Source organism: Gymnoscopelus microlampas (genome assembly GCF_963454915.1).
Source record: "Gymnoscopelus microlampas genome assembly, chromosome: 10".
Taxonomy (NCBI): Eukaryota; Metazoa; Chordata; class Actinopteri; order Myctophiformes; family Myctophidae; genus Gymnoscopelus; species Gymnoscopelus microlampas.
The window spans coordinates 40,786,303-40,800,560 of record NC_139947.1 but is presented as its reverse complement, the minus strand read 5'-3'; the positions used below and the strand labels follow the sequence as shown (position 1 = coordinate 40,800,560).

Below are 14,258 nucleotides of genomic sequence, written 5' to 3'. Positions count from 1 at the left end.
GCGGAACCAACCAGGGCCCAGTATCCAAATGTGGGCGGGCTTATCACCTTATTTGGAGCAATGACGTACAAGGAAGCACTGCTCTGATTGGTTTGTTCAAGGAAGCACTGCTCTGATTGGTTTAGGTCTAACCAATAGAGTCCGTTTGGATCTTTTTGTAACTGCCCCTTGGAAGAAAATCTACCGTTGATAGGGACCAGACTAATATCCACGTGTGCATATGTCGTGTGATATTGTCTGGCTACGCGAGGCTATCGACTGCCAATCTCTTAGTCGAATTATGAAAACAAAAAATATATATTATTATTATTATTATCATTATTCGACTGAGAGATTGGCCTAATTTGTTATATTAATTAACTAATAGTTTGACAAAAATAGGGAGAAACCAAGCAAGTATATGTTAAATCAGATATTAAGCACCCCTACAGCCCAAATGGAATGTTCCGCTATTGCATAACATCTTTTTGGCAAGATTCGACTGAGAGATTGGCAGTCGAATCACACTGATTTGACTGCCAATCTCAGTCGAATCATGCCAAAAAAAAGTAAAACAAATAATGTATATATATATATATATATATATATATTTTTTTGCACTAGTCGACTATTAGTCCACTATAGGCAACATTTGGCCAATCAGATTCGACTATAGAAATCCTTTGTCGGGAACAGGCCTAGCATGTAGCAAGGTATTCCAGCCCAGGTGATCGGAGAGTGCACAGTGCAGCTGGCAGGCCTGTCCAATATTTGAACTCTCCCTTTCCCTGTGTGTAGTCCCCTCCTGCTTTAAATCATCCATCTTTGCTCCAGTGCCAAAAGCAATGTGCTTAAATGACTGGCATCCTGTTGCCCTCACTCCCGTGGTGAGCAAATGCTTTGAGAAGCATGTTCAGAAGCCAATCTGCCTAGCATGGACCACCATCAATGACGACGCCATAGCAGACTTACCCACCTGGATTAGAGGAACTTTTATGTGAGAATTCAGTTTGTAGACGAAGGAGGAGCCAGGCCCAGAGGCAACCCACAGTGCTTAGAGCCTCCTGGTGTCGCCAACACCTGCTGCTAACATCTCACCAGCCACCCTAAGCCCCCAAGATACAGTGGGGGCAGTAGCATGCCACTTGGACAAAGGCCGGGGTCTGATCAGCCTCGGTCCGGTCGCCTGGAGTAGGGTGTCTGTTGCAAGACCCGAAACACACAGTGACTCCAGGAAACAACACAGATGATGTGTCCAAGTTTGTGCATCAGTAGATGTTTTTGTTAACTGTAGACTACAGTTCAGCATTCAACACCAGTCCCCTCCAGACTCAACACCAAGCTAAGGAATCTACAGTAGGACTCAATTCCAACGTGTGCAGCTGGATCCTGAACTTCCTGTCGAATCAACAAGAGAATGTGCTCCAATACCTCTGCCCCTCAACACAGGAGGCGCCTAGGGCTGTGTCCTGAGCGCCCTCCTCACTGTACACGCACGACTGTGTGGCCACATACAGCTCCAACTTGGTAATTACGTTTGCCAGCGACACGACAGTGATAGGCGTAATCAAACACAATGACAAGACGGCCTATGGGAGAGAGGTCAAGAACCTGACACGGTGGCATCCTCTCTCTCAATGTTAACAAGACAAAACAGCTGATCATAAACTACAGGGAGGGAGGCTTGACCCCATTACCATCAACGGGTCTGCTGTGGAGAGAGTCAGCAACTTTAACTTCCTCGTCATCACTGACCTCACCTGCGATGAGCACACTGGCCATGAGGCGAAAATGCCACAGTAACCACTATTTCACCTCAGGCGGCTGACAACGTTTGGCATGGGGCCCAAGATCATATGGCACTGGCCTCAACTGTAATGCCCTCCATTCAGGATATACAGTAGTATACAGCAGACAGTGTGTCAGTAAAGCCTATAGGATTGTCAAAGACCCAAGCCACCCCAACCATGGACTGTTTCAGCTGCTACATCTAGCAAGTCATTGTCTCAAGATCCGGACAAGCCGGATTCCACCAAGCCACCTAAACCTGGCTGTCTGTCCGTCTGTCTGTCTGCAGCTGTGCATATTAGGGTTGGGCATATTTTTTCCCCCCAATACCAGTGCTAAAAATATACTTTTGAAACGGTACAGGTGCCTAAACTGAAAGGAAAACAAATCTAAAGATTATGTCTGTCAACATTAAATCTATCTATCTATCTACGTATCTATCTGTCTGTCTGTCTGTCTGTCTTTCTGTCTGTCTGTCTGTCTGAAATCCGAAAGGATGTGTATATCACTGAAGTGGCAGACTGTGGCAGACCTGAAATATATTACGTTTCTGTAATGGGGCAGTGGGGGCCTAAAATCCTAAACGTTTATGGCAGAGAGGATCCCGTAACCCCCAAACTGCTCCTGTTCAGTGGCCAACAGCCTGTGGTTGGGCAGCTCTCAGGTACAGTACGTGTGTGTAACTATGTGAGAATAAAGCAGGGCCCATTTGAAAAAGACATTATGATTTACCCTGGTTAAATAAATAAAAAAGGAAACCAACTTAGATACACAGTAAAAGTATCAGTGCCGTAGATTACACTGACGTAGACAACTGTAAGTCGTTTAAAATAACGTGTTTCAGGACTAAGAGGCCAGTGTACCAGAAGTAGACATGTAATGTAATTTGTACAGTAGGTAATTGGGGCTATAAGAGTCAGTATACCACAAACAGACATGTAATGGGACACTGGTAACACAACAGTGCTCATAATGCTGTGTGTTGTGACACCTGTTTCTCCTACATGTCTCCCTCTCAGCTTTCCTAATGCCTGTTTCTCCTATGCTGTCTCACTGTCAGCCTTCCTATAGTGAAATCATCCTTATTTACCTAATTAGTTGACATTAGTAACAATAATCAATTAGTTTAGGTACAAAATTGTAGATTGCGCGTGTGCGCACTCTCTCTCGCTCACTCATCATCATCATGGCACTGACGATGGTCTTGTGACCGAAACATATGTCCAGCACTTTACTCTCGAGCACTGTAAATAAAATGTAATATAAAATGAGTTTCCTAGTCTCTGTCTAAGGAGTCACCCTTAAACAGTTTGTGGTGTGCGAGTCTTTCTCCACTCTACAGTATTTTCCTTTCTTTTTAAGACTAATGCACCTGAAACCAACCTTGAATTAAGGACAAAGAAAGGCGCAACAGTTTACCCTGGACTCTGTTGCTGACACATAGACATGTGCTCTGCTGCTGGAGCATGTCCAACTGGAGCTATCCTGTCACTGACCCTAAAGCCAACAGCTCACCGAGTTTGGGACTTCCACAACAGATACAATGCAGTGATAGCTTTGATATCTGATATGGTTGATGGCGAAAAGAAAGGGCTTCCATTTGCAACTTGTAAGAGCACACAAATGTCTGTACACCCCCTGAGTTAAATGAATACTGGTAAAGTAACGCTAGAGGATTCCCTATGTACATTTTCTGTCTGTTTTATGTGCCTGCAAACAAAATGAGCCCCAGAGTCTTTGAGTCAACAAACCGCTTTCTATTTAGTCCCGATGTCTGACGTCTTGCCTAGCGGGAGCTCCACAATCAGTCGGCCAGGGCAGGAAAGCTGGCAGGTGGGAAGAGAAAAACACACATTCTGTGTGCTCCTTTGACAGCTTGACTGTAAATGATCTATAGATTTTAGTCAAGAAATAGACCATGTAGCTGCTCGATCCAACTATAAATGCACTAAATCTCTGTGAGTGTTCTGTGTGGGTGTGTCCTTCGTTTATCACAAGAACCGACTGACCGATTTCAAACTTGCCGTGTGTATTACTGAGTACCCACGGGAGTGCCATGACTGGTGTGAAGTATATGTCGGATCAGGGGGTCCATAAAAAAAATCTATAAATCCATAAATCTCTGTGTATCTACCTGTCTGAGTGTCAGCCCATATATGGAGATCCCTGATGTCATCAAAATGACAAGTACTATGATAACCAGTACAACGGGTATTGCATAACGGAAGGGGATATGTTTTGAAAGGGCATCACACTAGTCTTGATTAATTTCACGTGAAGTGACAAGAAAAATATCTTCTCTGGTGTGAATGCACCTTTAGTGTAATCACTTCAAAACCAATAAAACAGACAAGCCTCCTATACTGTCGTTTCAGTGATGCGACTGATTCCACATCAGGTCACATGTGTAAATGTAACAGCTGCTCCTCCATTCACCCCCTCACCTCTTCTCCTCTCCCCTTCCCTATACTCCTCTCCTTGACTCCTTTATTCCCTCCTCCTCAGCGTTCCTCCTATCCTCTCCTCTCCCTCTTCTCACCTTCTAAGCCTGAGCTGTTGCCATGACGACAGGATCTGTCCCTCCTCCTGACCCCCACATCTCATTTTCATGTTTCTAAATATAGCAACCAGACGGACGGACAGATGGAGGGATTGAAGATGGACCGATGGATGGATCGTGAATGGACACATAGAAAATCATGGTCCCTATCAATGATATCCTTGTGTGTGTGTGTGTGTGTGTGTGTGTGTGTGTGTGTGTGTGTGTGTGTGTGTGTGTGTGTGTGTGTGTGTGTGTGTGTGTGTGTGTGTGTGTGTGTGTGTGTGTGACAAAGGCAGCATTTGGACATTTGGACGAGTTGGTTGGGGTCATAATGTGAAATTGGAAATTTGGGGTATCCAATTAGATTTTACTGAAGTGTGTGTGTGTGTGCGCGTGTGTGTGTTTGCATATGTGCAGACATCATTGAGTGTCTGTGTGTGTATATATGCATGTATACAGTATATGCATGTGTGTGCGTGCGCGTGTGCATGTGTGTGTGTGTGTGTGTGTGTGTGTGTGTGTGTGTGTGTGTGTGTGTGTGTGTGTGTGTGTGTGTGTGAGTACATCCAGTTCAGCTGTAGAGTGATTACTCTATCAATCACTAGATGGCCTGATATCATCTGATTTACACACACACACACACACACGCGCACGCTCACACGCGCACGCTCACACGCGCACACACACACACACACACACACACACACACACACACACACACACACACACACACACACACACACACACACACACACACAGAGGGTAGACTATCTAATTGGATTGTCTACTACGGAGAGCCAGAGGGGGAAAATGTTATTAAGAGATTTTAGGGTTTGTGTGACCCTGCCGCACTTCAAATGATTGAAACGGTTTAGAACAATTTAAAATCTCACTCATAGATTTAAAAACAGTAACATAATTTAATTCATTTTTCTGTCTTATATCATTTTGTAAAGATCTAATCAGATTTTCTTCCCCCCAAATTGTTTTAAACTCAAACCCAAAATGATTGGAAAAGATCACAATACAAGAAAGATACAAGATGGATTACTTAATCTATGATCACTAGTACTAATGCAGATAGAAATAGGATTGAGTACTTCTACCGTAGTTACTACTGTAGTACTCATGTTATGTAGATAAATACAGGATGGACTATGGCTACTTCAGTTACTACTGTTGTACTAATGTAGGTAGATACAGAATGGAGTACTTCAATAGCAGAACTCCATTCTCTAGAAAAGGCCACCATAGTTACTACTACTCATATAGAAAAGTATTGATAAGGACCCATGATTGTTAAGCAGTATCGATGATAATGGTATTCGTATCAATAAAAATTACCGATCCTCATTCCTAGTCAGATGGAACCCTGTATTTCAGTTAAAACTTGAATTTAATATATTATAATTTTCCATCCAGTGAGTCATGGTGATAATCTATGCCAGTTGAGTCATACAGGCTCCAGCAGCAGTCATGGATTAAAAAACAATCGATCTGTGATCGATAAACAAGCTGATCTATGGCTGTGATAGGTTCTAAAGTATTGATCCAGCCGCTTTTAATCTTCCAGCTGGGGAGAGATTCATCTACAATCAGTGTGTGTGTGTGTGTGTGTGTGTGTGTGTGTGTGTGTGTGTGTGTGTGTGTGTGTGTGTGTGTGTGTGTGTGTGTGTGTGTGTGTGTGTGTGTGTGTGTGTGTGTGTGTGTGTCTGTGTGTGTGTGTGTGTGTGTGTGTGTGTGTGTGTGTGTGTGTGTGTGTGTGTGTGAGAGACAGACAGACAGACAGACAGACAGACAGACAGACAGACAGACAGACAGACAGACAGACAGACAGACAGACAACAGACAGACAGACAGAGACAGAGAGTGAGAGACAGATTAAGAGAGGGCAGTACCCACTACCCACGTACAGACAGACAGACAGACAGACAGACAGACAGACAACAGACAGACAGACAGACAGACAGACAGAGAGACAGAGAGTGAGAGACAGATTAAGAGAGGGCAGTACCCACTACCCACGTAAAAACAAAACAAAAAATGTTTTTTATCTGGCAAAAAGTCACAGAAATGATGGTATAATTGCAATCAACATTACTTTGCATTGATAGTTGAATTAGGTAGGAACCTTTCTTACAATGTTGTACAACTGGGGACACTTGATAGAGTAACACTACTTTACTACTTTACAACTCTTTACTGTGGCTATTATAAACATAAGCCAACATTAAAGAAGTGCAAAAAATGTTGCACGTTGTGAGCTTGAAGATCGGCTACTTTCAGTGAGCGACACCATCGTATTAAAATGGCCATCGTATAAATTGTGCATCCCTCTGAGTTCAAGTCCTTTGATGTGTCTTCCCTTACACGTTGAATGTCCAAGTGTTGGAATCCTTAAATGCAGCCACACAGTTTAACTACAGTATAGGCATTTTTTAAACATGTCTGTTGCTTGTAATGTCTGCTTTGGAGCACCAGGGGGCAAACTGACAGCTCAGGCATTATTAAGTGGTTCTAAAATCTCCATTGTAATTAGAGTTTCGGTACTCAACCCTACTTGCACGTACTGTAATGCACGCGCACGCACGTACGCACACAATTATAATTGCACCGAAACAGAAACATACAGTATGCAAGCACACATACATGCTTGTAGACACGCGCACACACACACACACACACACACACACACACACACACACACACACTCAAGTGCATGAGGGCTGCTGACCATGCTGCATTTACCTCCTGTTAACGTCATCAACACACAGAGGACAAGATGTCATCAGCTGTTTACTAAAACTGGGTTAGCCAGCGATTGTGTGACCATTGTTTGCATGCATGAGTGTGTTTGCACATGTTCCTGTGTTAAGACATGTTTTCTGTGTTTGCATGTCTATGTATGTGTGTGTGTGTGTGTGTGTGTGTGTGTGTGTGTGTGTGTGTGTGTGTGTGTCCGTCCAAGCCATACACCAGAGAGAAACATGATAGCTGTTCACATGTTCCAGTAAAAGTAAATAGAAGACCAAAAAGAGGAAAGTAAGAGAAAGAAGGAAGAAAAGTGTGTTCCAGGAGAGGAGAGTAGGAAAGGATAGAAGGTTTAAGAGGAAAGGAAAGGAGAGGAGAGGAGATGAGACGGGGGGATGAGAGGAGAGGAAAGAAGAGAGGAGGGAGGAGGAGAGAATGTGTTTTATCAGCACAAACAACCAAATGCTACATGCTCTCTTCTCCTCCTCTCCTCTCTCTATCATCAAAATTCTACAGACAGACCTCCTCCGCATCCCTGCTGCATAATAATCACATCTCTCTCCTTCTCCCTGCTTCTCTCTTCACACATTCCCTATCTCTACCTCACAGTCTTTTTCTCTCCTTCTCCTCTCTTCTCAGCCCCCCCAACATTCTCTTTCCTTGTCTCTCGTTTGTTACAGTAACCTCTCCCTGTCAGCCCACGCTTCTAAGATCAATAGCAGATAATAACAGTGATGTCTAATGATGGTTAGAGGCTCAGCATGATCACATGAGTTTCTAGCACCGTTATAGTCCCCGCTACACACACACACACACACACACACACACACACACACACACACACACACACACACGTAATGTTATACATTAGTATGTATTAGTAGTACAGTACTGTCTCTCTGTTCAGTTAAATGCACTTTTTATTGGCATGCAAGTTGAGAACAATGGTGACACATAAAAGACCAAATGTGAAATGTGATCACACTGTCTATGTATGTATACACACCATTTGTGTGTAATAATGATTAGACCTATTTCATCCCACAGGGGAAATTCTGTTTTCAATTTCACCCAGCTGAGTGCTGCCCACAGAGGACAGCGGGGGGGGGGGTTAGTGTCTTGCTCAGGGACACCTTGACACATTGCCAGGGCCGGGACTCGAACCTCCGAGCTTCTTCCCAGACGGGCTCTCAATCAATTCAGCTATGGCCTCCCGAACGGCATGAGCGTGCATGCAAATAACCCACCGACATCAATCCTTCCTTCTATGTTGTGTGCTGGGGTAATTCCTGCCACATCATTCAAATGTGTAGTTCCAAGCTGCCACTGAACTTTACCATTTAGCAAAGACTTACAGTAACTGGACTCAAGCCTACTCAGCCTCTCCAGTCAGAAATGTTGTAAAATCAAGTCCAGCTAGGTTTCAAGGTGCTCCAGTCATGTGTTTCAACACCGGTATACCAGGTGCTGTGGTGTCCTCTGACGGGCTGCAACATCGGGCAGACCAGGTGCAGAGAGATATGGTTCTCTGGGTGTTTTGCATTTTGCTGCATCATGGCTTGAAGAAAGAACCTGGAAGCCAGCATAGACACTTCCCCTAGCAGGCTGATCTACGCTAAAGTCTGCCTCTTTACTCTAGCGCGGGGTAGTATGCTTTTAAAGTGATACTTATGGAGGCATGTTGAAGCTATACAATGTATCACTTCAATATACTTCCATAAGTACTGTATCAAATTAAAAGCATATGTATACATCATGATATTGTCTCATTTTTGCTGAATTGCCCTAATTACACATTTCAACCATACCGCCTTACCGGAACCACAGAGCCTTCTTTTTCTCCACACAATGTTTAGCTTCCATGGCAGACCAATGTAAGGATATTTATAATAATACTTCATCTCACGTTATACTACTGTAGTGATGTGTTGGGGCAAAATCACATGTTGCGTCACACGTTTGACACGTCAATTATTTTGTAGCAACAGGAGTCTCCCAGTCTCCAGCTCTTTAGTACTACAGGCCGGGATACCAATGTTCAATCAGGAGAGAGAACTCATACAGGATACAGAATAAACAAGTGATTTTTTTAAGCTGGAACACATTAAATCATGCTGATAAGTTATGTTTGCGGGGTTCTCCCTGCTGATTGAATACAATTGGTATCCCACCTGAAAATTTACATTTTCTAAAGCTGAACAAAACAAGCAATGATTACTATCGGAATACAGAACTTAACTTTTTAACCAAAAACTATCATTTCCAGCACCTTTAATATAGCAGAATAGAACATTAACATTCTTCTAAAAAACCTTATACTACAGTTATCGAGGCTACTGGCCTACCATAAATTATCAATACAGCTACTGACAATAATGTCAACAAATATTAACACAGGTCATAAAACCAGATAAAGTAATCACAACACTGATAAACTGTCTAAGGGTTTACACACTGCCAGAACACAAAATGTAGCTGGGTTCAGTTATCAGTTTTAGTGCGCATGCAGTTTATCTCACTGTTACAGGGACTAATTAACTACATAGATTTACATATAAGTATAATACCAACTGTTCATTTTGATAGCCTTCATGTTTAAAACATGCAATGTTATTTAAACATGTCTCAACCATGTCTCAGTCATCGTCAATGGCCATCAATCATTCATCATTGATTGACGATGACATCATCGATCGATCCCTTAGCTGAGTTACAGGAGTTCAACTGGCAATACTTTCACAAAAGTCCAATTATCTGATCCAGAAAAACCTTTCCAATATTTTCACATCAGCTGTCAAAAACATTATCAATACCATGAAATCAGGCTTTCTGTAGGCCAAATAAACCACTAAGATTCTTAAATAATGTGCGCTATCCAAGTATCCATAGTATCCAGCTGTCATTATCTTTATTAGAAGAGTTGCAGCCTCCTTGATGCCATAACAGTAAAGCCTGTAGGCTATTTGACACTATAGTCAATCACAGCATGACCATCTCTCTGGGCGGTGGGATCAGAAAACCGCTCCAGAAAGAGTATAATTTGCCTCAAATGTGTTCAGATTCACCAAGATAATGTGTATTGGCTGTAAACCTAAGTGGTGCAGTAAATGGCTTTTGTTTTAATAGATTGGCCAGGATTATAATTGAGGGGGCACACAATTAATCTGAGGGGGCATTGCCAGATTTTGCTCCTCCTTTGTGGCGCCAGGCCTGACATCAGCACCAAAAGTACGTATGGATCTCTAGCCACCTGGGAACTGTATTTAGCATAGCAAACCGTTCCATTTTGCATCAAGTGTAGCTAGATATTGCAACTGGGGGGAAAAAATGAAAAAAAGAAAGTAGGCTGCCTATTTGTCCAGCTCCACACTTGGTCAGAGCTACCTGTAATATAATATTTTATAACATCATCTACTAATGCTATACCTCACTCTGGTTAAGCACCTGTAATGTTTGAGACACCTTCCTCTGGACTGGCCTGGAGTTAGCTCTGGTCCATAGGGTTAGAAGGAGTTCTACGTAACGCTATGTTACTAGAAAAATTCCATTGACCAAATCTGTAGGGGGCGCAGTGGAGTAAACATTTTCTTTTCTGGACAAAAAGTGTATTTTATACGTGAGGTGGGGGGCGCCGAGTGTTCCCACTAAGGAAAGTAGGCTTTCAAAATCTTAAAACTGTCTTTGTGGGGTGCCCGCTGGCATAGCGGTCCAGGCGAACACCACATAGGCTGGTAATTCAGTCTTACAGCGTGTTGCGGGTTCGACTCCCAATCCCGTCGGCCTTTGCTGTGTGTCACCCCCCCCCCTGTCTCTCTCCCCGTTTCCTGTCAGCCTAGTGTCCTGTCAGATAAAGGCATAAAAAGACCCCCACTTTTTACTACAGACGAGAGGCTGTGCTACAGAGGCTGTGCGGGCAACGGCTCGAAAGTAACATAGCGTTAAGGAGAACTCCTTCTAACACTATGGGCAAGAGCTAGCCTGGAGTCAGATGCCACCACAAGTTTAATTTGTCCTATCTTCTCTCTCCTGTGTCTCAATTACCGTTTATCCCAATCAGCAACAGGGAGATGCATGTTTAACTATGTGGTCACTTCTGTAGTCATCCCTACAGTTTCAATATGGGGAAACATATACAGGGGCATCATCAACTGCCCCCTCTCCTATGGGCAAGAGAAGACACTGGTAATCGGGAAACTTCTACAATTTACCACTGTCTTTGGTTGTTGGGCATCGTTCATAAAAAAACAAAACAAAGTTAACAAACAATGACACCAAAAAAAACAGCTTTGCTTTAAATGTCACATTTTCTGTCAGTGGGGTGTAAGGCATAAACCAAAAACGTTTAGGTCAAATTTAGCATGTGGACACACACATTCCCCGACCAACATAAACCTGCATGAGAGAAGCTGCAAGGTTAGTAGCGATCAGAGTTGAAGATGGCACAAGAGTTTGGTAAACCAGACATTTAAGGCACCATTGTTCTAGTTTGGTAAACAACTATATTGTATGCCACTTCTGCATGTGTACATTTACAGATGCACTTAATGTCGTTTTCCTTATTCTTGGTATTTCAATTAGATGGCCCCTCAGGCTGTGTTAAGCTACTGTACCAGCAGGAATTTAGCTTTAGTGACACAAAACAGCCAATGTACAGTACAGTATAGTGGTATCCATTGTAGAAGCCCCCCTTTGTGTACGATTGTACCTATCCTGCATGATAGCTTACGTGATAGCTTATATGGTACAGTATATGACAACTTATAACTCTATTATCTTTCAAGCAATTATCGTTACCAGACATTCCCTTGTAACTTCCAGCCACTGCAAAGAGAGGAAAATTTGATTCATATAAAACAATTCCTCTTGAGGAAGGAGCAAGAATGAAGCGTTAGTTTGGCAAGCATGCAGTAAACAGAGACTTCTACAATGGCAATGTGTAAATAATACCATATTGGTAAATAAATGACATGCATAAACTCATCATATTAAAGGCAAAGGTTAGGGGTCATATTTTATGGATTAATTAAAGTCACAAGATCACTTAGAGAAGATATTTGAATTGACCAAAAGGGCACTTTGTGCACCAAGAAAATGGGAATGCATCTCAAAATAATAGTAAACCGGGTCACATACTGTAATTCTTGTGAGAGTGAGAACCCCCCTAATTGTTCCTTCCATTATTCCTTTACATGAAAACAAAGATTTTTTTTCCTTCAGCAATGTAAAGCACTTTGGTAACTTGTTTTGAAAGGTACAATGACAATAAAGGCTTCCTTCCTTCCTTATCAAATCAGGTTTGCCTCACTCTTGTGCTACCTATACAGCTCTGGCAGTTGTAATGAATCTTAATCTGTGACTTACGGTTTGTGGTGGTGCAGAGTGTGGGCGTGTTGATGCGAGTGGGGGTGGTGGTGGTGGTGGTGGTGGCTGTTGGAAGCATTGACGCTGTGCAGGCGCTCCAACCTGTCCTTCTCCTTCTCCACATTGACGCTGTGCAGGCGCTCCAACCTCTCCTTCTCCTTCTCCACAAAGTTGGTGTTGGTTCCGGTACTGGTGCTGGTACTGGTACTGGTGGAGTGCCCGCGGGTAAGCCGGCTGTGGGTGGAGCTCCTCTGCTGCTGCTGCTGCTGCTCCCTGGGAGGCACCGGGGGAGGTGGGGGCGGAGGGGCTGGCGTCACAGCAGGGGGAGGAGCCAAAGGGATGGGCACCGCTGGGACCTGGGTGGGGATCGACACAGTGCTCGGGGCAGGGGGAGGCGGGGCTGGTATAGCGGCCGATGCAATGCTGTTGCTGCTGTTATAGGAGTGGTGTGTGGAGGTGTAATGGTGCTGCTGCTGCTGATGGTGCTGGTGGTGGTGGTGGCTGCTGTGGTACAAAGGGACGGAGGAGGATGTCTGGGAAGAGGGTGGAGGCTGGTGGTGGTACTGGTTGTGGTGGTGGTGACCATGGTGGTTCTTGGCGGTCGGAATGGAGACCGGCATACTTTGGGACAGGGGTGGCGGGGGTGGAGGAGGAGGGAGTGGAGGGGAGGGAGGTGGCGGAGCAACGGGGGGAGGAGGGTTGCAGGCGGAAACGGGTTGCCGGTCCAAGCGCAGGTCCTTGTTCTCCTGGCTCAGCCGATCCAACTGCACCTCCAGCTCCTCAATCCGACGACGCTGCGTCTCCAGAAGCTTCTGCTGGCTCTCGATGATGTTGTTGAGCTCCAGAAGGTACTCCACTGCCCGGTTAGGGCTCTCTGGGCTGCCAGCTTGCCCCGGACCTTGATTAGCATCCATAGCTGGTTGGAGAGTTTATGAGGGGGCAGGCTGCTAGGGAAGTTAGCAGTCGCAAACAGCTATGAATATACAGTCCTGACAACCAAGGCTCACTAATGCTAAAGCTTATTCAGACACTAAACTGCTGTTTTTACGATGAGTTAAAGCCAGCTAACTAATTACCAGCTAGGAATTAGGCTAAATTGCTAAATTCTTGCACTCAAATCTATAGAAGCCAGTGTAGTGGCTGTTGGATAACACACAGACTGTTACAGTAGCTACCACAGGGGTGGGCAGTGTGCTGACATAGGCTGATTAGAAAACAGGCTATGGCTAAGACTAGTGCTGCTAATTGAGCACTGAGGGAGAAATCTCAACACTACAGCCTCAGAGCTAGTCTAGAGAAGTCTTATGGTGTACACTCTCCTACACCTTAGAGCCTTGAGAACTGATGAATTTAACACTAATGAATATCCTACAGTAACAATGTATGTATACTCAAGAAATTAAGTAAACATGTATTACCAACAATATAAGGTATACACACAACAAAGCACTATGCACTTAATATGATGTTTTGGTTTGTTGCCGTACGGCCTAATAATAAGTCTGGGTGTAGTGACTGGTGACTATTGACTAGCCTACAATCTATGGCCTACAAACAAATAGACTAAAAAACTACAGCCTAAAGCCCTAAGCCCTACACCCTAAAAAAAACTACACTACCCAACACCCTCCCCCCCACCCAGAGCTAAGTGGGGGGGAGAGAAGAGTTTTTCCTCTAAGAGAGTTCTGATTTGTCAATCAGGATGGGCCACTTAGTCCTTTGTTCCAATCAGACAGTTTTATTGGTGCATCAACCATTCCAAGCTCAGTCAAGTGTGCCCTGGGTGGGGTATTCAAATCATGCTGAAAAAAATAATTAAGGGAGCAGGACAAATGTC

The 14,258-nt window shown here is 44.0% G+C and overlaps 1 protein-coding gene across 1 annotated transcript in view; it reads right to left on the bottom strand.

Annotated features, from left to right (window-relative positions):
- Window positions 1-13,335, bottom strand: part of LOC311054228 (IQ motif and SEC7 domain-containing protein 2-like) — a gene marked incomplete at both ends in the record, with an annotated part of 110,890 nt that extends 97,555 nt beyond the window's left edge. Inside the window, one exon of the mRNA XM_084070106.1 lies at window positions 12,422-13,335. Within this exon, the coding sequence (XP_083926232.1) occupies window positions 12,422-13,335 (914 nt within the window). The remainder of the gene's footprint in view (window positions 1-12,421) is intronic.
- Between the last annotated feature and the right edge of the window lie 923 nt (window positions 13,336-14,258).